Source organism: Desmodus rotundus, chromosome 3 (genome assembly GCF_022682495.2).
Source record: "Desmodus rotundus isolate HL8 chromosome 3, HLdesRot8A.1, whole genome shotgun sequence".
NCBI classification, from domain to species: Eukaryota; Metazoa; Chordata; class Mammalia; order Chiroptera; family Phyllostomidae; genus Desmodus; species Desmodus rotundus.
Genome location: NC_071389.1, coordinates 196353054 through 196376846, shown reverse-complemented (window position 1 = coordinate 196376846; position 23793 = coordinate 196353054). Strand labels below are relative to the sequence as shown.

General features: G+C 38.9%; 1 protein-coding gene across 3 annotated transcripts in view; it reads left to right on the top strand.

Annotated features, from left to right (window-relative positions):
- Window positions 1–23793, top strand: part of MRTFA (myocardin related transcription factor A) — a 100668-nt gene that overhangs the window by 43236 nt on the left and 33639 nt on the right. For all 3 annotated transcript variants that reach the window (XM_045186999.3, XM_045186998.3, XM_045186997.2), the window contains exon 2: window positions 17146–17211. In XM_045186999.3, the coding sequence (XP_045042934.2) occupies window positions 17146–17211 (66 nt within the window). The remainder of the gene's footprint in view (window positions 1–17145; window positions 17212–23793) is intronic.

Sequence of the window (23793 nt, the reverse complement as noted above, 5' to 3'; positions counted from 1 at the left end):
AGAATCTGAATGTCTACTGGATCTTGAGAAGACTCACATTATGTGTTCTACAAATATAAAAACACATTGTTTGTAAACTGCACGAAAGAAATAAATTGTGCGTTAGATAGTGAAAGTATAAAGGATGTCTGATGTTACTCCTTTGGGACTGAAGCAGGTTTTTGAGGGATAAAGATAAGTTCTTCCTTCAAAAACTCAGAGCTACACAATAGAAACGAGTCTTCTTAGTCTTGTGTTTTATTATTATAGACAAATCCCTAACGGTCTTATTCTTTTGTAGTTTTCTTAGTTCTGTCTTTTTTTCCTAATTAAAAAAAAAGATTTTAAAGGTTGGCAACACATTTTTAAAAATAATTGTTTAGGATTATTAGGAGGCCACGTGTGATACTTTTCTCATTGTTTTAGTTGACAGTTGGAAATGCCTAGAAGGATAGGAACCAAACTTTTTAATTTACTTCTTATGGCATTAGGACCTATGGTTTTTCTTATTAATAGACTTTGGCAAGGATCAGATCTGCATTTTTTAAGAAGAGTGAGCCATGAAAGATTGATGTTTTGTGGTTTAATACAACTTTCTGGTACAGCATGGCCCAGTAATAGATCTATACTGTCCAGTATGGTTATCACTAGCCACATGTGGCTGTTGAGACTTGAAACAGGACTGGAGTGACTGAGAAACTGAAGTTTTAATTTGATTAAATAGCATACGTGGCAAGTGGCTACATTATTGGATAGCACAGTTCTAGACCCTTTATAGTCTGATTTAGCCAGCCTTTCCAGTTACTTTTCCACTATGCCCTTTCACAAACTTAATGCTGCAGCTAAATTAGAGTGTAGTAGTTATGTCCTTACAGTATTTCCTCCCTCCAGGTCTTGGTTCATGCAGTTCACCTCTGTTTATGAAGTGTCCTTCAAAGGTGGCTTATATGCTGCTGCTCCCATGAAGCTCACCTAATCCTTTTTGTACTCTGGTAATTTATTATATCTACAAACTCTTAAAGCACTAATACCACTGTCTTTATTACAGTGATTTATTTTACATTTCTGATATTCTCCGTTATATTTATAAATTTATTGAGGAGCTTATATAGTTTTTATGGTTGTAGGTGTGTGGTAGACTTAACCTTTTCTCTTTCTTTCCCCTTCTGAAGCGCTTAGCAAAGTATGTTTATACATAGTAGGTAGTTAATATGCATTAGCTGAGTTAGTCTACTGAGGTTACTGTGCTTCCTGGCACTAGAGGGCAGTATCATGCCCATAAGCAAAATGTGTTTATCCCAAAGTGACAGATATATTGAGCACTCTGTCTTAATTTATTCAGTCTCATAATAATTCTAGTCTTCGTAAGGAACTCACATCTTTTATTTGTAAGTGTTAATAATAAGTAACCTTTTCCCACAATTGTCTTAAATTAGATTCAAAATATGATGTTGAACCAGGAAGTTGGTGAGATTCTTACTTAAGAAAAAACTTGGTAGATGGGAGAAACACCAACCAAGGCATTAGGTAGGAGAGATTAATTCCTTGAGGACAGAAACCTTTTTCTGATAGGTAGCTAGTGTTCCAGTACTGAGCTGATAGTCAAGAACCTGAAGCACTTGGTGTGATCTTGCCATGGTGAGCTTGGCTATGTTGTTTTAAGCTTGGCAAGCCAGTTTCTTTTGTTGTGTAGTGGGTGTGGTGTCTGCCATCTAATCCATAGAGTCAAATAGGGTTACATGTGTGAAAGTAGCTTTGTAAAGTGTTACATAAATGTATGGGTTATTTTCCTTTTCAATTCCTGCCTTATATCTCATAGTACCAAGGAATGTACATAGTAAGTGATTGAGTATAAATATCTTTGACATTAATTTTTTTACATTTTAGGTAAAGAGTATACTCTGTTAAAGGTTGATGAGAGATAAATTGATAGAATTACTGTCACCTAGGCTGCACACACTGAGAAGTGATAATAGTCACAATAGTTTGGTTAACATATATCCTGTCCTTTGATGTTATGCAGCCTTAAAATGAACTGTATGTAATGTGTGTGTAAATTATATAGAGTTCAGGCTCTTTTTGTGGTCCCCTCTCTAGTGAATTTTTTATACCTTCTACCCTCCTTAAGATTAACTTAAAATATTCAGAATGATCTAAGTATTGTGAGGTTTTCGAATTCATTATAGAAAACCAGATTCAAATACAATTACTTAGCCAAACTGGTGTAGTTGGAAAATATGCATGTTTTCCTGCCAGTTTTATGGGTTAGAAAAGAAGCAAGCCATTCAAAAAGAGGGTGGTGTAGTGGTTGTTTGTTGAAAACAACCATCAACCCGAAGCCTTCTCTTGTAAATCATTAGATCAAATAAAATATTCAGCTGAAGTTCATGCAATCTCACAGTTACCAAACACTCTTGCCAAAGAGAGTTGCAGTCGTAATATCTGCAATCGAATCATTTCCTGTTCAGGCTTGCAGGTGGGGAGCTAAATGAAACTGCAGTTCTCTAAGATTAGTTATAAAGAGAATGCCTTGGTGGGAGAGGTCTTGATGATATTAAATGACACCCTAGCAAATGTGGGGATAGAGAGGGTACCCTAGGATCCTGGAAGTAACCAGACTTAAGGAATAGATCAGCCTGTGCAAGCCCTCTCCCAGGGGGTGATCTGAATAAAGCTCTTCTGGGGCACCAGATATGTGCTGATCACACTCGGGCAGTGGGCCAGGCAGATGGCACATTCCTGCACCGACCTTCGGAGGCTAGCCAGGTTACAGAGCTGGCATTGGAGGCATGGCTATTCTCTGGCATGAACAACCCAGAGAGCCTGCATTTCATCTAGCATTTGGTCCTCTCCAGTTGTGAGGGTATGCCTTGGGACTGGTTTGGTCTCTGAGGCCACTTAGGAGTTGGCGTGTGTTCTCATACCCCTTGCCTGTGCCCTATCTTAGAGTTGATTTTTACTGTCAGCATAGCCCCAGAACTCACTCACACCCTCTATGTGACTCCTCCAGACTGGGGATGACCCAGGGTTAACCTCTGAGATGCCACAACTCCCCTCCCTTCCCACACCAGTCTGTCTTCATTGACCCACAGTTTTAGGTTTGACTAAACCTTCCATCAGAGAACAGGTAGGGGCTAGGCAAGTTAGGCTGCAGTCACTTGTCCCTTCATTCGCTTCAGTGCATCCCTTTGCACTGGGTAAAGGAAAGTTGGGTATGACCCACTCCTTAGGCTTCACGTTTTCTCTCTGCTCCTTTCCTGTTGCCCTTTTGATTTTTTAAAATCTGATACTGAGCCTCTCCTCCCCCCACTCACACCCGATGGAGTCTCCTATGCTATTTCTGTCGGTTTAATGATCCCCAGCTGTTGCTGTTTTCAGAGCTGGGAGAGGCAGAAGAGCCACAGAAAGAGGGGGTCTTGCCTTGGGTGTCACAAGCATGTCAAACAAGTCTGATGCATTTTTCTGAAAGAACTAGGATGCAGCTTCTTAAGGAGGGATGTTGATACTGGGACAATTTGAAAATGCAGGAAGAGGGAAACTACAAGCTAGTATCAGAACATTTTAAAAATTAGCATTCTGCTGATAGATGTGGCACAGTTTTAGTCACAATTATGCTAGAAAAATGTTGTATATGGTGACTGGGTAATAGTTTGATCACTCTGCATTCTGCTTTTATTTTAGCTTTGTAGCTGGAATGTCCCCTCCACCTATGGTATGTGTTGAAGGAACCAAACATCTAAATAAAAAGGAGCATTCTGTCATAGGAAAATATATGGAAATTAATCTTGAAGTGGCCAGAAAGGGCATTGATTTCAGTTCTGCTTTAACTTAATGCAGGTTTGTTTCGTAAAATTTTGTGCAAAACCTGCAGTATTGAAATGTTCCACTTGCAAATTCAACCACACAAACTTCAGGAAATATAAAGTTGCAGTTCTAACAACATGAACTCCTTTACAGTTAACATATACATTTACTTTTGCTATATCTTTATTAAACTTAGGGGCTGGGGAATCAGAAAATCCTATAGTTAAATGGGCTATTATATTATAATAGACTGGCTTTTCTTTTGTGTATTTGATCTTGAGAATTTTAAGCCTTCCAATAATTGTAACCGATAGACTTGAGCTGATAGACTTTTGCACTTCATATGCTGCATGGAGTTTAATTTTATGGATTTCATTCTTCTGTAAAGAAGAAAAACTTTGCTGTAGACCTTACCAAAATTTTATTTTAAAATATTCCTTTAATTTTTTGAGATGAATAGATAAAATTTTATATCACCTAGGATTTAAGAGTGAGAAATTATTATTTTCTTTATAAACCCATAGAGCACTTTACACATAAATATTTGAAGAACTTTTAGATTTTTTTTTTGTGTATGTGTATTTTTAACCCATTTGGCCATATTTCTAATTTCTAATCACTTCTTTGCTCCTTAATTCTTCCCCTAGGGGAAAAAATATTTAAAAATTCTTTTATTCAGAATTTACATTTTCATTTTTCTCAATGTCAGTTAAATGAAATGTCATTAATTACTACAAACACAAAATTAATTTCAAAAATATCAAGAAACTAGGAAATGCTATCAGTAGAGTTTGAAATACTTTACTAGAAAAAAACAACTTTCTAAGTATTTACAGAAATTAAATGAGGATATAGGCCTCCTTCATTATTTCAGTTGTGATAATTCTACCATGCTATATGCTTCTTCAAGTCCATATTATAAAGTTAGAGAATGAGTAAGCACTCTAATACAGTTTTAAGGGAAAATGTTTTTGTCACTTCTGGCTTGCTGTAAAGTAACTCTCTTTTTCCAGGTTTTAAATTGGCTCACCTGTCACCTGCCCTCAACAGAGTTGCATGCAAAATGTCAGCACCAGTAATACCAGCAGGAAATAGTAAATGAGATTCAAGGCTGCTCTTATTTTCTGGGCAAATGTTCAGAACTAATGCAAGAAAATGCTATTCCTGGTGCCTTTGACTTTGGAAGGGATTGTTCAGATGGCTCTGCCAGTCTACAGGAAGCACAGTCCCGGTTTATCTTCAGCCCAGACATCTGGCGCAAGTACATGTTATGCTCAGTCTCATGCGGTGGGATTGTTTGAGCATTGTCTTATAGATCCTCAGAACAGGGACTTGTGACATTGAAGTAGCTGGCAGTTTGAGATGTCTGCTGCAGTTAGAGAAGGGAATGACTTCTTTTCCCCAAAGGGGAGATGAGCAACTACCCAAAATGAAATGGTGAGCCCCAGATTTTTGAGGATGTGGGAAAGAGTTCGATTTATTTAGTTATATATTTATATATGACTATTAATATTTTTGCTGTGACTCTGGCAATAAATGTGATATAGTAGAAAAATCATAGACTTTAGTATCAGGCCAATCTGTGTTTGAACTCTGGCTCTACCTCTCATTAGCTGTGAAAACAGTTACTTAATCTCTTTGAACCTCTGTGTCTTCATCTATAAAGTTGAGGTAATACATAGTTCAAATAACTCTGGAGATTAAATGAGTCACTGAAGTAGTACATCCAACCCAGTGAATGCATAATGTAGGAGTTCAACATACTAAATTCTTCATTTTATATCATAGTTTCCTTCTCAAAACAAGCCTTTTCTCACCTCAGTGCCTTTGTATTTGCTATTTCTCCAGATCTTTTCATAGTTTATCGTATTATTTAGTTTTCTGCTTAAGAGTCACCTTTCTCCTCAGAGGTGCCTTGCTTGTGTGCTCTGTCTGAAATTACCACCCTCAGTTACTCTCTGTTCTCTTTTTCCTCTGTGTTTTTCTTCACATAATGTACCACCAGAAATTACAATATATATAATTTGTTATGTTTCTCCCATTAGAACATGTGCTCCGTGAGGGCTGGGACCTCATCTGTTCTCCATTTTACTGCTACATCACCTAGCACAGTGGCTAACATATAATAGGTGTGTGATAAATATTTAATAAATGAATTAATGAATCAACCTGGAATCTCCCCAGTGCCAACAAAGAACCCCTGGCCGAATGCAGGAAGGAAGTTGTACCAGGAAGTGGGTGTCCTCTGCCTTTTCAGTATGGATGTTTCTGCATTGAGAACTAAGTGGGAAGTAGGCCTGTGAAGTTCTCTTGTATCCTTCCAGACTGCCTCTTTCCTCTGGGAGGAGTCCCTCTAAATGACCTTTACATGTGACCACAGTTACCCTGTTAGTCTCTCTTCCTTTTGGAATTTGAATATAAGGATTCTTTTCAGATTGTAGAGTTGTGAAATGTCATATATTGTTCACTGAAATCACCTAGATTTCCCCCTATTTAGTAAGTACGTAGATCTTTCCAGTCACATCATGCAGATAACATTGTTAGTGTAGTGTCGTTTTTAAACATGGGAACTGGTGTGTTTTATGAAAGAAGAGAGTGCAACATGTAACAGTGGTTAAGGGCTCAGACTGTAGATTGAGATGGATGACCTTGGACACATTACTTAATCTCTCTAATGCTCAATTTCCTCATCTACAAATAGTATTATATAATAATAGTGTCTTCCACATAGCCTTCAGAATTAAATAAGATGATACATGCATGTTTACACTATTTTATAAGTACTATTACACAATATAGAGACCTTTTATTTTGCATATTTTAGTAGCTGAGGTTCAATTTTCATAAGCTTATCCTTTGTAAATTAGCAGGTTAGATATGTAAGTAGCCCAGGTTTACCAGATCAGGAAGATGCCTTATCTGCCTGTATTCCTGATGATATTCAGATTAAATAGAAAACATTTACCATTTTTTGGTATTATTTCTAATTTATAAAGCTGATTATTTGAGGAAGATTTTAACTCATGTTTACACACTGTGTACAGAGATGGAGGAGGAATTTATGGAATTGTGAAAGAGGTGAATGATTGAGCATATTGGTAAAATAATCAAACTTGAAATCTTATTATAGATGTTTTTTGGTTGGCAAATGTGATTTTAAACAGAATTAGAAATTCCTGTCTTCAAGTCTTTGCAATATTACATTATTGTGTATTGTATATGATTATGTCACAATCATTTTATAAATTGAATTTATTAAAAGGCTCATTATTATTCTTTATAATTAAATAATCATTTATAGAAATTAATAATTTATTTCTGTCCAAGATAAGGAAACATTTCAGTTTGAAAAAACCTTATCTTTGATACATTTTAATAATTGATTCATTGATCTTTCTGAAGGGAGAATCAAATCCATGAATTTTTTAAGTAAACATTTTCTTTTGAAATAATTTTAGACTTACAAAAAGTCACACAGATAGTACACTTTCCATATAGCCTTCACCTTGTTGTCCCTAATGTTAACATCTTTCTTCTTACTTACTATACTTTTTAAAAGATTTTATTTATTTATTTTTAGAGAGAAGGGAAGGGAAAGAGAAAGAGAGAGAAACACTGATGTGTGGTTGCCTCTCATGCACCCCCTGATGGGGACCTGGCCCGCAACCCAGGCATGTGCCCTGACTGAGAATCGAACTGGCAACACTTGGGCCTGTGCTCAGTCCACTGAGCTATAACAGCAGGGCCCTAATGTTATCATCTTATATAACCACGATAGGTTTGTCAAAACTAAGAGATTAACATTGGTACACTACTAAGTAAACTCCAAACTTTATTTGGATTTCATCTGTTTTCCCATTGATGTCCTTTTTCTGTTCCAAGATCCAGAATAGGGTACCACATTGCATTTAGCCATATGATTTTTAGATGGTGGATCAGTAGGATCCCAGAGAGAATCCACTTTCCTTTTTTCACCTCCACTTTTTTTTTTTTTTTGTCTTAAATCTGGATCTGAATTTCAGCACGTCCCTCTTTTTCTGGCAACAAGTGAGTCAACCTTTCTGGGTCCTTTAACCACTATTTCCATATTGACAGTTTAGGTATTCAGGAGCATACTTTCAACACTCACTGTGTATTTAATTTTATTAATGAATGGGTAGCGATTCTGCTTTTCTCTGAGTTTTGCTTTATACATAACAGCTTGTCTAGAGTCTGGGAACAGAACGTACTTCTTCACTGACTGAATGTTCCAGAGCTGCCTTCCAAAAGGAAACAGTTTTCTTTTCTCTTTTTCCTTCCCTCTCCCTTACCCCTGTCTTTGGATTCTTTGATGTTTTTGGTCTCCCCTTAGAGGTAGTTCTATTAAGTACATTGCATTCACTTGGAACTTATAAAATATTTATATAATCAAGTCAATATGCAGTGCTTACTCCTTTCCCCAGAAATCATAGTTAGGTTGACAGTAAACCCTTCTGGTTGAGGGTAAGGCTAATTATAGAATACATTGGGACTTTAAAATGCTGTTGTTTATGCTAAAAGCACAAGCTGGAAATACATTTTTGGTACAGTGTACACTGTGCTAACCCATCAGGCTCATTTTCCAAGTTGAAGGAAGAAAATCATGAGAAGGATTAGAGAAACTTAGTTTAGAAAGCTTAAGGAATTATATATAAGAATTAGAAGAAAAAAATTCAGGCTTGCTATAGGACAGGGTAAGGATTGAGAACTAGGGAGCAGGAGAGGCAGTGGAAAGGAGGAAGGAAATACAGGCATCTCTCCTCTCTTTTACATTTTTCTAGGCTCTATCAGGAAAGACTTGTGGGAGATTACAATAAGTAGGGGACCAAAGGAGTGAGTGTTAACTTCTTGGGAATGACATCAGAAAATTACTTGAACTTTAATACATACTGATCTGAGGATCAGTTTAATCCTCACCCGAGGACATTTTTTCATTGCTTTTTAGAGAGAGAGGAAGGGAGAGAAAAACATCGATGCAAGAGAGAAGCATCAGTTAGTTGTCTCCTATATGCGCCGGAACCAGGGTTTGTACATGCATACCTGGTCGGGGGATTGAACCTGTAACACTTTGGTTACGGGACAATGATCCAACCAACTGAGCCACACTGGTCAAGGACAAGGACAAAATATTTTTAAGGCCCAGTTTATATGTTCACTGGTCCTGCCCCACATAGAAAGGATCTTGTTTCTCTTTGTGACTTCCAGTGTTGGGTAGTATCACCTTTGCACCTAAAAAATAGATAACTTCTTGAATTTTTTTTTTAAGAAACCAACATTTCTTTATTATTTATGTACACGTGTGTATTACACCTAAGACTAGATGACTAGAATTTGGCAGGGACCCTTAGTAGTAGGGCATATGTGCTAGCTAAAATTGAATTTTCCTATTACTTTTTAGGTCAAAATCTGTATTACAGATACCAGTGTTTTTCTTATAGCATTGTAATTACTCATTTGAGTTTGTTTTTACCCATTAGACTTAAGAATTCCACAGGGATGAGAACAATGTATTATTCACATACGTATCTCTAACACCCAGCCCTGGCTTTGAGGGTACAAAAGATCTTTGAATGCATGAATTGAATCATGGAAGCAGTCAAACTGCCTATTTGGGATGTGGTATCTGGCATGCTTTCTTTGCAAATACTTATCACTGTTTTAAGTACTTATTTGATGGTTGTTTCCTCCATGAAAGTGTATGAAGTTCACTGAAGGCAGCGATTAAGTCGCTCCGGTCACTACTATATCCCCAGCAGCAAGTAAAGTGTCTGGTGTGTATAGTCGACCCTCATATTCCTTAAATGGATGCCTAAGGAAAGTTCTGACAAGGGACTAAGGAAGAACTGAAATAGGCATGAATATGAAGTGAGTAGATGTGCTGACCAGCTAGAGCAACTAAACAAATAAATGTAAAGAACAAATAAAACTGTTGGCCCTCTCTTATTTTCCTTCACCTTACCCTGAGCTCTCTTGTTTTTCAAGGAGTTTTAATATCTTAAACAATTGAGTGTATAATAGTAAAGAGGAAATGTGAAAAGTTAGTTATCACAGAATATTAAAGGAGGAGAAACTATGGATTCCAGGGTCTGACCTCTCTAATATCCTTTATTCTTTTCTTATAAGACATTGATCATAACTTGTCCCTATTTATATGTGATTTGATGTTTGTTATCCCATTGGACTGAAAGCTTTGTGTGAGCAGAGACCATAGGTGTATTCAGCACCTGGCGTAGGGCCTGGCATATAGTACAGGCATGTCGCAGAGATGTTGTGGGTTTGGTTCCAGACTACTGCAATAGAATGAGTATTGCAACACAGTGAGCTATAATCTTTTTGCTGGTGGAGGGTCTTGCCTTCAATTTGTAAAGAAGAAACATAACATCTGTGAAGTGCAGTCAAGCTAAGTGCAATAAAACGAGGAATACCAGTAGTTGCCTAATAAACGTGTTAGATGTGTGAATGGAGAAGGACTCTCTCCCCATCCCAATTCCCAGTCCCCGTTTTGGTGGTGATGCTGTCATAACCCAGGCAGCAGAACATGAGGGATACCCTCTCCTACAGGCACCCTTCACCTACTTTTAACCATACATTCTAAAGATGAAACTAGTTGAGTGTTCAGAGAGTAGCAGCCTTGGGTGTTCTGAGTGGTAGGTGATCTAGTTTTATAATTTGAATGTTACTAATTTACTTTTCAGGCATGTAGGGTAAACTGAAGTATAAAATACACCAATAAAGTAGGTATAATTCACTGTTGCAAAGATGAGTATTCTAATTATCAACATGCTACACATCATATAAGGCTAAAATCCACACTGTTCCTTCTCTGATCTTCCCAATGGAAGCCACAGAGCTGGACTTGAGAACACAGCACTTACTTTAGCTTTTGCTTTTTAGTCCTGATTGGCCCAATTGTTTTGATGTGTCCATTTCTTGGGCATTACCTCTTGGGTGCCATCATTATCATTCCATGTTCTTATAGGGCAGAAATATGTAATGTTCATTCCTTTGCTTTGATTTCCCAATTAGCCAGTTATTCGAATAGCAATTGATCGCTTTTGTTTGGAACAGGTGGAAAACTTGATTATTTCCACTTTATGGTCCAGTTTCTTTTCATTTCATTCCAATCCTTTTCTGGAAGGCAACTTGGTTAACTTACCTTCCATCAGCTTTAAAGACATCTGTTCATCTGTATATAGGCTGTTTACACAGACCCATTTAGAAACATGATATTATTAAATTTGTGGAATTCAATTAAGGTGAATGTATAAAGATTCATACTTATACACAAATAGGTATTTTTGTTTAATTTATATTGACTTTGGGAGCAGAGAGGAAAACTAAATGTTCATGTACATGAAATAGACTTATTGAATTCTTACATTTTTGAATCTCCTTGGTCTGGTGCTATCTGTGAAAATATTAGTTTAAACTAATGTTAGGTAATTCTTGGTGAAGGTGTATATACATTAAATGTATGGTCTCTGAAATATACTCCTGATTTAGGTACCTCTTGCAGTGAATACAGAACATACGGCTCTTAATTATTTACTGAAAATGAGTTACTAAATGATTTCTTCTAAAATGAATAATCCCTAAGATACGGAAACATAAAAGCATGTTTATTTAGAGAGTGTTTGGAATTAAGAGGAAGTAAGACCAAGGGAAGAGGATATTCATATAAATACCCATTTCTTTATAATTGGAAGTCTTAGAAAAAGGATCATTGCATACCAACACATAGGCAAATAGATAAATTACAAAATAAAGTATAGGTTGACTACCATAATTCTGAGTTTACTGCTTAGGTCTTTTTTCCCCTCCTTATAAGGATTATTAGAGTTAGGAGGAGAGGATCATGCAATGTATAAAACAGAACTACCTACAGTTAAGTTGTAATACCCAAGATAATACTGATGCAGGGCAAACTCTGTTATTTGAATGGGTAATTTAACTGCTGAGAGGGTCATTTGGAATTTTCAAATAACTAAACTTTTGTTTCTGTAGTTTTAGAGACAGAAAAGTTTTATTAGATAAACTTTCCTCTTTGAAATAGAGTTGTTAAAAAGCTAAATAAGATCATTATTTTGCTTGCCATAAAAAGCTTGAATCATAGACTTAAAGTTTTGCTTTCATGAAGCAAGAAGTTTTTAATCAGGAAGCTTGCATAATATATTCTTTCTGGCCCTCTCTGAATATGGTTATTTTGGGAGGGCTGCTGATTGCTATTTCAAAATTATTCTTGGCTAACAGCCATAGTCTTCATTAGTTATTGTTTCTTTGAGGTATTCAGACTTATTGAATTGCATTAGATTTCCCTTGTCTCTGAAGTCAAATTAATTTGTTGTATTTATTATTATTTTCTAATAGCTTGTGTTACACTGGGCCTTAGAAACACTATAGAAGATGACAAATATTGGCCCTTTCCCCCTCTTTATCTTGCCTTGCCCTTCTCTTTCTTTACTCCAGGGGGACAGTCACTGTTAAGTGCCTGCACTTTTACAGTCACAGCCGCATGGGTATGAATCCTCATTCTGGCACTTCGGAGCGATGTGACCTAAGGCAAAATTTTAAACTTTTCAAAATCTCTATTTTCCTCATTTGGAAAATGGCTATAACAACTGTACCATACTCACAGGGCTTTTTTTTAAAATATAAAAAGTTAAAAGCCTGTTAATCATTTAAAGGACTGACTCAGCAACACTAAATGACTCCTAACTATTATTATTTGTATTTTATTATAATAATTATTATTGCTGCTGATCTGTGGTTGTAATTTATTCTGAAATCAAATCCCTAGATTAATGTAAATTTGTTTTACCAGCCCTGACTGGTATGGCTTAGTTGGTGGGGTGTTGTCCTGCAAAGCAAAAGGTCATAGGTTCGATTCCCAGTCAGGACAGAGCCTGGGTTGCCTGTTCAGTCCTAGTTGGGGCACATATGGGAGTCAGTTGATCAGTGATTTCTCTCTCACATCAGTGTTTCTCACCCTTTCTTTCTTCCCCCCTTCCCCTCTCTCTAAAAATTAATTAAATCTTTAAAAATAAATAAACTTGTTTTACTGAAGTTGATCACCCAAACCCCTTTGACCCCGACCTAAACCATCGCTCTCTCCAACCCCTTGGTCTCTCTCACCAGAGAATGTGCCTGTTGTCTCAGCAGCACAGGTTTTCAGAACGCCCTGGAGAAGGAGAGAATTAGGAGCCCAGGGTCTAGAATCAGAATGCTTGGGTTCGAATCCTATTATACCACTTATTAGTGGGATAACCTTAGGTTAATTAATTTTTCTGGGCCTCATCTTTTTACCTAAAAATAGGATTAATAATACCTATCTCTCTCCATGGGAGGGGGTGGGTATGAAGATTAAATGAGTTAAAACATGAAAGTACCTAGAACAGTACATATACAGCTTCTGTCCAAGATGAAGTTGTAGGCAGGTACACTTTGCTTCTTCGCACAACCAAAAGAAGGACAACAACAAATTTAAAAACAAGAAACAACCAGAAGTGACAGAAAATTGAACTGTATGGAAGTCCAACTACCGAGGAGTTAAAGACACATTCATCCAGACTGGTAGGAGGGGTGGAGATGGGCAGCAGGGGCGGAGAGGATGCGCAGCAAGGCAGCAGACCAGGCATGAGGCAGTGGCTGGCAGACCAAACAGTCCCACATTCGCATGCAGATAAACTGGGAGGAACAACTAGGGAATGAGACAGACCATGCAGTGCGGGAAAATAAAGCCTCAAAACCTCTGGCTGAAAAAAAGTCTGTGGGGGTTGAAGCGGTGGGAGAAACTCCCAGCCGCACAGGAGAGTTCGTCGGAGAGACCCATGGGGTCCTAGAATGTACACAAACCCACCCACCCACCTGGGAATCAGCACCAGAAGGTCTCAATTTGTGGGTAGTGGGGGAAGTGAATGAAAGTGGGGTGAGAGCTGAGCAAGCAGCATTGTTCCCTCTGTGACCCTTCCACCACATACAGCACTACAACTCAGCCAAGTGGGTTTGCTCTGCCCTGGCGAATTCCTAAGGCTCCACCCCTTAGGAACAACGCAACAGGTGTTCCAAGACGAAGAAATATGGCCCAAATGAAAAAACAGGTCAAAACTCTAGATAAAGAACTGAGCGATTAGGAGATAGCCAACCTATCAGATTCAGAATTCAAAACACTGGTAATCAGGATGCTCACAGAAGTGATTGAGTATGGACACGAAATAGAGGAAGAAGTAAAGGCTATATGCATAGTGAAATAAAGGAAAATATACAGGGAACCAACAGTGATGGGAAGGATATTGGGACTCAAATCAACGATTTGGAGAAGGAAGAAATAAACATTCAAACAGAACAGAATAAAGAAACAAGGATTCAAAAAAATGAGGAGAGGCTGAGGAACCTCTAGACAACTGTAAATGTTCAACATCTGAATCATAGGGATGCCAGAAGGAGAAGAGGAAGAGAAGAAATTAAAACTTACGTGAAAAAATAATGAAGAAAAACTTCCCCAATCTGGGGAAGGAAATAGACTTCTGGGAAGTCCAGGAAACTCAGAGAGTCTCAAAGAAATTGGATCCAAGGAGGAACACACCAAGACACATCATAATTATATTATGCAAGATTAAAGATAGGGAGAGAATCTTAAAAGTAGCAAGAGAAGGAGAGAGTTACCTACCAAAGCATTCCCATAAGACTGTCAGCTGATTTCTCAAAAGAAACCTTGCAGGCAAGAAGGGGCTGGAAAGAAGTATTCCAAGTCATGAAAGACAAGGACCTACATCCAAGATTACTCTATCCAGCAAAGCTATCATTTAGAATGGTAGGGCAGATAAAGTGCTTCCCAGATAAGGTCAAGGAAAAGGAGTTCATCATCACCAAGCCATTATTATATGAAATGTTAAAGGGACTTATCTAAGAAAAAGAAGATCAAATATATGAATAGTAAAATGACAACAAACGCACAACTGTCAACAACTGAACCTAAAAACCAAAAACAAAAATGAACTAGGCAACAACTAGAACAGGAATAGAAACACAGAGATGGAGATCACATGGAGGGTTATCAGCAAGGAGGGGGAGGGGGAGAATGGGGGAAAAGGTACAGGGAATAAGAAGCATAAATGGTAGGTACAAAATAGACAGGGGAGGTTAAGAATAGTATAGGAAATGGAGAAGCCAAAGAACTTATGTGTACAACCCATGGATATGAACTAAGGGAGGAGGGAAATACTGGTGGGAAGTGGGGTGCAGGGCAGAGGGGGAGAAAGGGGAGGGAAAAAAGTGGGACCACTGTAATAGTATAATCAATAAAATATACTTAAAAAAAAAAAGAACAGCAGTGCATATGTCCTATAAATGTTAGTTACTAGTGTGGCTATTGCTATTTGTATCTATTTTAATCTGCAAAGTTTTGTTGTTCACAGTGTTAATTTGTTAAAAAAAGAAAAGAAAAATAATATAATTATAGTATATAACTTCCTGATTAGATTTCTTAGACTGTGTGTATCATCAGTTTGAGATCCAGTTCAATTCAGGAAACAATTACTAGATGCCTACTGTGTATAAGTGCTGTGGTGGGGGGGCACACATTAGTAAGATTTACAGAGTCTGGCATAAATAACACCCCTTTTTAATGAACTGATAATCTGTACCAAATCTTTTATTACAAAATCATAAACTTACAATTCTATAACGTACCAATATCACACTGAAGCACACCATATGACATTGTAGGTGAAATTTTCACATTGCCGTCCATCTTGTGCTAGACATTCACGTACCCTCCCAGCCCATACTCAGTGGCGTCACTTCTGCCACACTCTGAATTTCCTCCTCTCCTAGAGTTTTTAAACTGGCAGGAGAGAGGAAATATATTCAGAGGTTAAGTGTTACACAGGAAAAAACATTGCTATACTTTTCATAACAGATAAAAAGTAGTTCACAAGAGACCTAGACTAGTTCTGAAGGCTGAAGAGTCAGGAAGGTTAGACGAAGAGGGTAGGCATGTCCAGGTGAAGTGAGTCAGAGCTGTGAAGGTACAGAGTACTTGAACAAGAGTGAGTTGGACAACCTTGGGGTGGCTCAGAGTGGAAGACACATGGCACAAGTAAGGACACAGGCCAGTGAACTCTCACTGCCACATGGGAAAACATGGTGCAAACAACCTGACAAAATAGGACCATTGAGGAGGGGCCGGAGATGAAATTGGCTCAAGTATTTCAGTATTAGACCTGGGGAGGATAGTGATACCATAAAAGAGAAAAAGAGTGTGAAGTGGATTAGGTTTTGGGGGGAAAGACGGGTTCTACCTTGGGCCTGCTGGATTTAAGATACGGTCAGAAGCCTAGTTACGATTCTGCCATTCTTGGAGGCTTTTCTAAAAATCGCTTTGTGGGTGGAAAAGGCAGATATTAGGGTAATATGATTCCTAATAGATGGCAGGTTCCTCTCAGATGTGACTTGCAAGACTTATCATGTAAGGGGACTGTCCTTGGCCCATGGGACCCTTCTAACCCTCCTTTTTTGAACACTTTCTCACCTAGCCTTTGGATGTAGGCCGTGGCATCGTTATTGTGCATGGTGTGTAGTGACAGTGCCCTTTAAGTTTTATTGGCATTTGAAGTAAAGATCATAGAGTAATAAGTCGTTTCATTAAGGGGTGCTGCCAGAGAGGAAACAGGAGAAACACTTGTCAGCCTTCTCTAGCCTGTAAGCTGTGAATCATCTAGTTTGGTTTTTCACCTCTGCAGAAAAAAGCTCTAAGTGAAGAGGAAGAAAAGAATTGTATTAATGGTAAAATATTTTCTGGTCTAGAGAAATACATTCCTTGGTAAAAATAGGTATGATTTTTAGATACAGATGAAAAGATTTTACCAATACTTCCTGATCTATGCGAATAACTATGTCATTCACTATACTTACTGTGGTAAACATTTGCTACCAGGAAGAAAGTGTGAACCATCTAGGAAGCTGTTTCTGCTGGGTCGTGGTCCTAATATTTTCTTTGAGTTAAGCATTTGTGTGTGGGTTTTTTTTTGTTTTTTGTGTTTTTTTGCCTTAAGAGAACAGTGTTGTAGGAGGTTTTGAGCAAGAGCAAGAGTTTGGTACTTTGTGGATTGTTATCGCCCTGCAAGACCCTTCGCAACTTCCTCTTGCCGCCCACAGCAGAATACGGAAACCCTGCTGTATCAGGCCACTTCTGCAATTACAGTCACAATTCAAGGGGATCCTTCTTTTACACTACACCCTTCTGTTTTGAGACTTTGTTTGCATTTGAAAATGAGTCTTTCGTGGTGGAATGCCCAACTGAGCCTTCATCTTTCCTCTCTCTCCTCTCTCTTTGCTGCCCTGCAGTGCTGCAGTTGAAGCTCCAGCAGCGGCGGACACGAGAAGAACTGGTGAGCCAAGGGATCATGCCGCGTAAGTACCACTCTTTCAGCATTTGATTGAGTTGCTTTTAGGACAAAATTGTGTGTACCCAGTACGCCACGGAAGGCATCCAACAGAATGCAAGGGCACCAGGTTTCATCTTTCACTCTGCTTGCTTTTGTTTTTCCAAGTTCAGGGACTCTCAGTCACTAATAGTAAAGATAATTGCCCTGATCGATTGAGTTCGGTGAAACAAACAGCATTACATTTAACAGTGCATCATTAGCTTTTGAATTGCACCTTTAAAGAGTTTCTACACCCTGTTACACTTTCCTTTATGGGAGGAGTAGATCTTGATCTGGAGTATTGTGAGGAAGAACCCACTTCATGCCTATGATTTGCCATATTATAGTGTTGAGGTTCTTTTAGAGAGAGAAGCCCTTTTTCCACCTGGTATTTTGAATCAAATGCAGTTTTACTTAGAGTGAGATCCTCAGGTACCCTCAGGCTGGCATGGCTATGAGAGTGCCTGTAATGGAGACTTAGACCGGGTTGTTGCAGAGCTGGGCACAGTGGGTACAGAACCTCATCACTCAGGGAGAAACAAATTCAACCAACCTTGGAATCTATTAGAGGAATAAGAAATTTGCCTCTAATACCAACAGCATTACAGACGGAGTGGAAGCAGGAGCCAGCAAGATTTTGCTTTTTGACTTTTTTTATCACTACTTCGCTACTTGGATATACACACTGATAAAGTTTTAAAAAATGTCATACAGCAGCTCCTAGCTCCATAGGGGGAAAACTGATATTTTCATATTAACACAGTGCCTGCTGACCTACTACCACTGTGTGTTCCTAATTCTCATTCATTCATTCATTTATTCATTCAAAATATTTGAGTACCTAGTATGTGCCTGCTGATACAGCAAGATAAATCTAGCTCCTGCTCTCAGGAGTTTTATGTTTAGAAGAATACTGATAATAAACAAGGAGACAGATAAATAAGGTAATTTCAGAGTATGTTAAGTGCTATGAGGTAAATCACCTGGTTGGTATGTTAATAAGTAATAGGAATGAGATGGGGTAACTTTGGATAAGATGGTCAAGAAAGGCCTCCCTGAATAGGAAATATTTGAGCTGAGATCTGAAGGATGAGATGGAGTTAGCCATCCAGAAATAGAAAGAGGGCCCAGGAAGAAGGAAAAGCAAGTATAAGGCCCTAGTACAGGAAAGAGCCTGGCATGTTGAAAACCTCAAGGAAGCCATTGTGGCTGGGGCCTGGTAAGTGAGAGGAGAGCGGGGCCAGTTAAGATTGGTAAGGTGGGCGGGGCCTGAATGAGAGCCTTATCAACCACACAGAGGAGGTGGGTTTTATTTTAAGTACAATGAGAAGCCATTGAAGGCTTCTAAGCAAGTAAAGATGTGATTTGATTTTTGTCACTGTGATGGCAGGCCCATTTCTGAGAGCTAGAATCGTATGGCAAGTATAAGGAGTCTGAGCTCTATTTCTGTTCCTAAGCATCAGTCTCAAATTCATCTTTTTGTTCTCTACAATTACCTACGAAGTCATTTACTGACATGCTTCTTTCCTAGCCCTCCAGGGAAGGATCCCCACCCGTAAGGTAGAGCAGATGGCTTGTGTGTGCAGTGGATCAGTAATGTGATGAGGTAGGGCAGTGTCGTGCTTTACAAAACACTCCAGGTGTGCCCATCTACAAACCTCTGTAGAAGAACAAGTTACCAGGAGTTTCTTATACTTGTCCCTTTCACAAAGGACATCACATGTTCAGCAGCTACTTTGTGCCCAGGGTAGTCCTAGATGCTATAGAGATTAAAGAACTATGTCATGGTGCCTGCTCTCAAGACATGTAACAGTTTATTTGGGGAGCTAAACTTTACTCATACACAAAACAAAGAACAATTCAGTGCTGATCAGTGGAGTGTTCACTGTAATTACAGAGCATACTGCTGCTTCTCAGAATCTGAGTGTGTTTAGGATCTAAAAGCCATGCAGCAGTGCCCTACACTCCCTCCTGTCTGTCATTGGATATCAGGGGCTACAGGAGATCACTGTTTAATACGATTTATTGAATGCAGCCTCCTAGCTTAAGTGCTCCATATTGTTAAGACAAATTATGCTTCAGTTTTTGGTGTTATCTGCTTATGTGTTTGTCTCTCCAACTAGACTGTGAGCTCCGTGAGAAAATATCTTACTTATATTTCTGTCCCCAGTGTCTGGCACTGAACTAATGAATGAAGACAACCAGTTTTAAGGCATGTGGGGTATACGTATGACAGACAGAAACAGATACCACTCTGATGCAAACTTGTTGGATTTCTGGGCATGAAATTTGAAACGGCGCACCTGTTCTGTCAGGAGCCTAGGTTCAAAAATGTTGTGAATATCTAATTGTGTAATTTGGATTTTTCTCTGTATCTGTGAAGTGAGAACAATGACCCTTCCTGTTGGAATAGAAAAGACCAACTTCTGTAAGAATACTGCATACTCCCTCATAGCAAGAGCCACCTTCAGCTATGAACAGTCTTGGTTTTCAGCTTTTCTAGTGAAGGAAGGAGGTAGCAAACTTTTAGATTATGAGAGAGAATGTCGAGGCCTGGGAATAGCTTCCAGTATGAAATCCCCTGCTCATCTACATACCTGGTTATACGCAGATAGGGCCCGAGTTCCCAAAGATGTGGCTCACATAGTGCTAGCCCCCCACACTGAGTGACCTGCTTCCTCCCCACAGCTCTGCACCCACCACCCTGATTCCTATTGTAATCTCTGCCATCTTTCACCGACATCTCCGCGTCTTTCAGAGAGAATATAAGCAGTGTTGGGGCAGATCATAAATGACCAGCAAGTTGTTGCTGGTGATTGGAGATTTGGAGACCTGAAAAAGTAACATCTGGTTTGAAGTGCTTACTTCCATGTCCCATCTTGCTGGCCTGAAGAGTTGCTGAAAAGTGCCTTCATTTTTACATTTGTTTTTTGTTCAACTTAGGAAGTAGGTAGGGCCCGCAAGCTGGGAGAAAGGAGTAGTGTAACATGGCTATATTCTGCTTCATCACTTATATCTGTGTTTATATCTCTTATCAAATTCTTCTCATCTCAATCTTTTTTTCTCACTCTGGGAAGAAAAACCCACCCATATCGTTTCCCAGATTACTCATGCACAGTTCTCATGTAGGACTGGCTTTCAGTTCTGGCATCATACCTGTGGGACACTGTCTCCAATGGCTCTCTTGCCTTTGGGGTTGGTCTTGTTTCTGCATGTCCTTCAGAGTTGGGCATGGCCTTTCCATAAAGTTCAGGGGACTAAAGGATCTCTCAATTCCTACACACTTCTCTCTGCTGCTTGGTATGCTCTGTTCATGATGGCATCTAAACTATGAGGTATGGAAGTTGGTTTCTGATGTATTTTTAAACAGGATCATTTCCCAGAATCCTTCATTCTCATCATGTAAACACATGTCTCCTTTAACACCACTGAAACCCTGCCAAATACAGTGTGCCAGATAGCAAAGGATTACATATTCCAGGCCTTAAGCTTTCTTTAATGATGTCTGAAGCTCTGCATGTCTTGAGGGAGAGTGGAAATGGCAGACAGGAAGCTGGTGTTTAACTCCAAAGATAAAGATCAGGAATGCTTCTGTATTCAGGGAGAACACTCATAGAAGAGATGGGTCTTGAGTGGTACACTTTGGTCTCAAAGCATCCCCCACAGCCTTTCTCTTTGACATTTAAAGGTACACAGGATCATAAGGTTAAGGTGAAAACTAAGAAAAATGTTCTGGCAATGAAAGCTGCTGCAGAGGAATAACCTTTTAAAGGAAAGCATGGAAGTTCTGACCAGACAAATGAGAAAAAAAGTCTCCCTTACTCTTTCTGGATATGAGAGAAGAAACTCGTTTGTCTCTTCCTTCTCTACCTTTTGTCATTCTGTTGTGAATTCTTGAGAAAATTTGCACAAAGTGGCATGTTTCTGATGCTGTAGTTAACCCTCAGTTTATTATCTGCCAAGCGCTCGTAGTAGAAAAAGCTTGGTATCTTGGCAAGTGCGTGAAGAAATTATGTTTTTGTCTTACAGATCTCTAAGGACCTTGCTGTGTTTCTTGAGTGAGCTTGTTTTTTAATTTTAAATGGTGCTTCTGTGCACCCAGCCAGTGTCATTGGTAGCATTTACCTTCGAATGGTTGGTAGACTCCACAGAGTGTGAGGGCAACACAGCTCAGAGAGGGCAGCCGGTCAGTGTCAATCCACAGGCCTCGCAGACTGCCTTGCCCTAAAAGGCACTCAAATAAGTTGCTATGTGAAAAAGTGAACAAATTGGCCACTCGTTTAACTGGTTCATGGGTCCGTAAGTGGGCCCTGTGTGTCTCACGTTGAAACTGAAGAGAGTGGCTTCATGTCATGAGTTCCTGTAGTTCTGTATTTTTAATAAACGTCATTACATCTTGACTCCCGAACACTTCAGTTCTACAGTTTGATCCCTTTGTCACGATTCAGCAGTCAGCGTTAGCTAAGTGGTCTACGCAGAGACAGGGTGGCCCCGCTGTAGCACTCGTAGCTAACCGAAGCTGTTATTCCGCTAGGCCCTGATGTGAGCTGAAAGCCTCCTGATCACCAGACTGTAGCAGTCTCTACACCAAGAAAAAAATAATTCTAAACTCTGCAAAAGGTCATTTAATGGCTGGAAGTGTCGGGTTTGATTACTATGATCCCTTTTCCTATGAATCTAAAATTCTTCTTAATATTTTTGTAACTTGGGGAAATTATTATTTATATTATTCTTCATCAAATATAAAACTGAGTTTCAAGATTCTCCCTCCTGAGTACATATGGATCAAATGTGTTTTGGTAAAGGTCTTTTAAAAGTAATTGCTGTTTTTGTAATCCCTAAGATATTTCAGAGTTTCTTATAATGAGAAAGCAACTGGGTTTGCCATGTGATCTGCATTCCCCAAATTACTATGAATTCGGAAGAACTAGCCTCTAGACCAGCCCTGCCCAATAGCACACTTTCAGCGATGATGGAAATATTCTATAACATTAGGCACATGTGCTGTTGAGCACTTGGAATGAGACTGGCTTGAGTAAGGAGCTGGATTTTAAATTTAATTTAAATTTAAGTAGTCACATGTGGTAGGTGGCTATTTTATTAGACAGTGGAGTTTTGGACCTTATTGTGCTGTGCCTCTTAGGACCAAGGTGACTTTGAGCAACTCAGTTAACTTTTTTGAACTCAACTTCAACTTTTATAAAATAAGGATAATAATACCTGTCTTACCTACTCCACAGAATTAGTGTGGAGATGAATGAGACGATGTGTGGTTCATTGTTTTGAAATGGTTATTCTCAGTGAACAATGAGAGGAGCATTAGCTTCGATCTGCCATCTCGTGAATCTGAAAGCAGCTTTTATTGGGTTGGCAAAAAAATCCATTAGGTTTTTTCCGTAAAATAAGACACATTTTTCATTTTCAGCAGTAACTATTGATTTGGCTATTTTGAGTATGTAGGCTGTCTCCCACTATTGGCTTCTAGTAGGTAGAGGCCAGGAGTGCTGCTAAACATCTTCCAATGCGTAAGACAGCCCCTCAGCAAAGAGTTATTTGGGCAAAATGTCAGTAGTACCCATTGTACCAAGAAACTTTACAAACCACTTTTACCACATTCGACCAGTCACAGCACCTTCTCCATACACTACATAAGTCTTTCTTTTGCATTTTAGTTGCGTGTTTACATTTCTTAAAATAAAGCATAATGCGTCAAAGTGTTGCATATTTTCTTCCATCTTTAATATTAAAATGACTGCATAAAAATTCACCAATTTTGGCCCTGGCTGGCGAGGCTCAGTGGATTCGGTGCCAGCCTGTGAACCAAAGGGTTGTCGGTTTGATTCCCAGTCTAGGGCACATGCCTGGATTGCAGGCCAGGTCCCCAGTAGGGGGTGTGTGAAAAGCAACCACCCATTGGTATTTCTCTCCCTCTTTCTCCCTCCCTCTCTCTAAAAAAAAATAATAATAATAATTTTTTTTATTTACAAATTTTGATTTTTTTTTAATATACACTGATATGACAGCTGTCATGATACAACCTAACAAAATTGTTTCGAATGACGTTAAAGACAATTAAGTACTATTAGAGCCATCATACGGAAAAAAAAGTAATGAACTTTTTGGCCAACCCAGTAATTGTGTGTGTGTGTGTGTGTGTGTGTGTGTCACTAATTTCTGTCAAAACCAGTGTTTGGGAACAGGAACTATTTTTAGTAAATAAAACCCTCCTTAATTCAACTTTTCTCCCTACCCGTGGATTTAAGAATTGCTGAAAATCATTATGAATCAAAGAACCACTAACCAACATGGTTCTCTGTTAAGATTGTCCCCTTTTTGGTCCTGTATTAGCAGGACTGTCATTTTATTAGCTTGCCTTCCATGGTAGTGGATGTTTCTTTTTTAACCTCTCTTAAAACAATTAACCTAGTGCCTCAGCTGGAAATCATGTTTTTTGTTTGTTTGTTTCTGGACAACTTGCCAAGAGACAGAAATGTTCACTGGTGGGGACATAGTAGTGATTCTAGAGCAGATGAGATGGTCTGGTTTGAGGCTGAATTGCCCTTTCGTT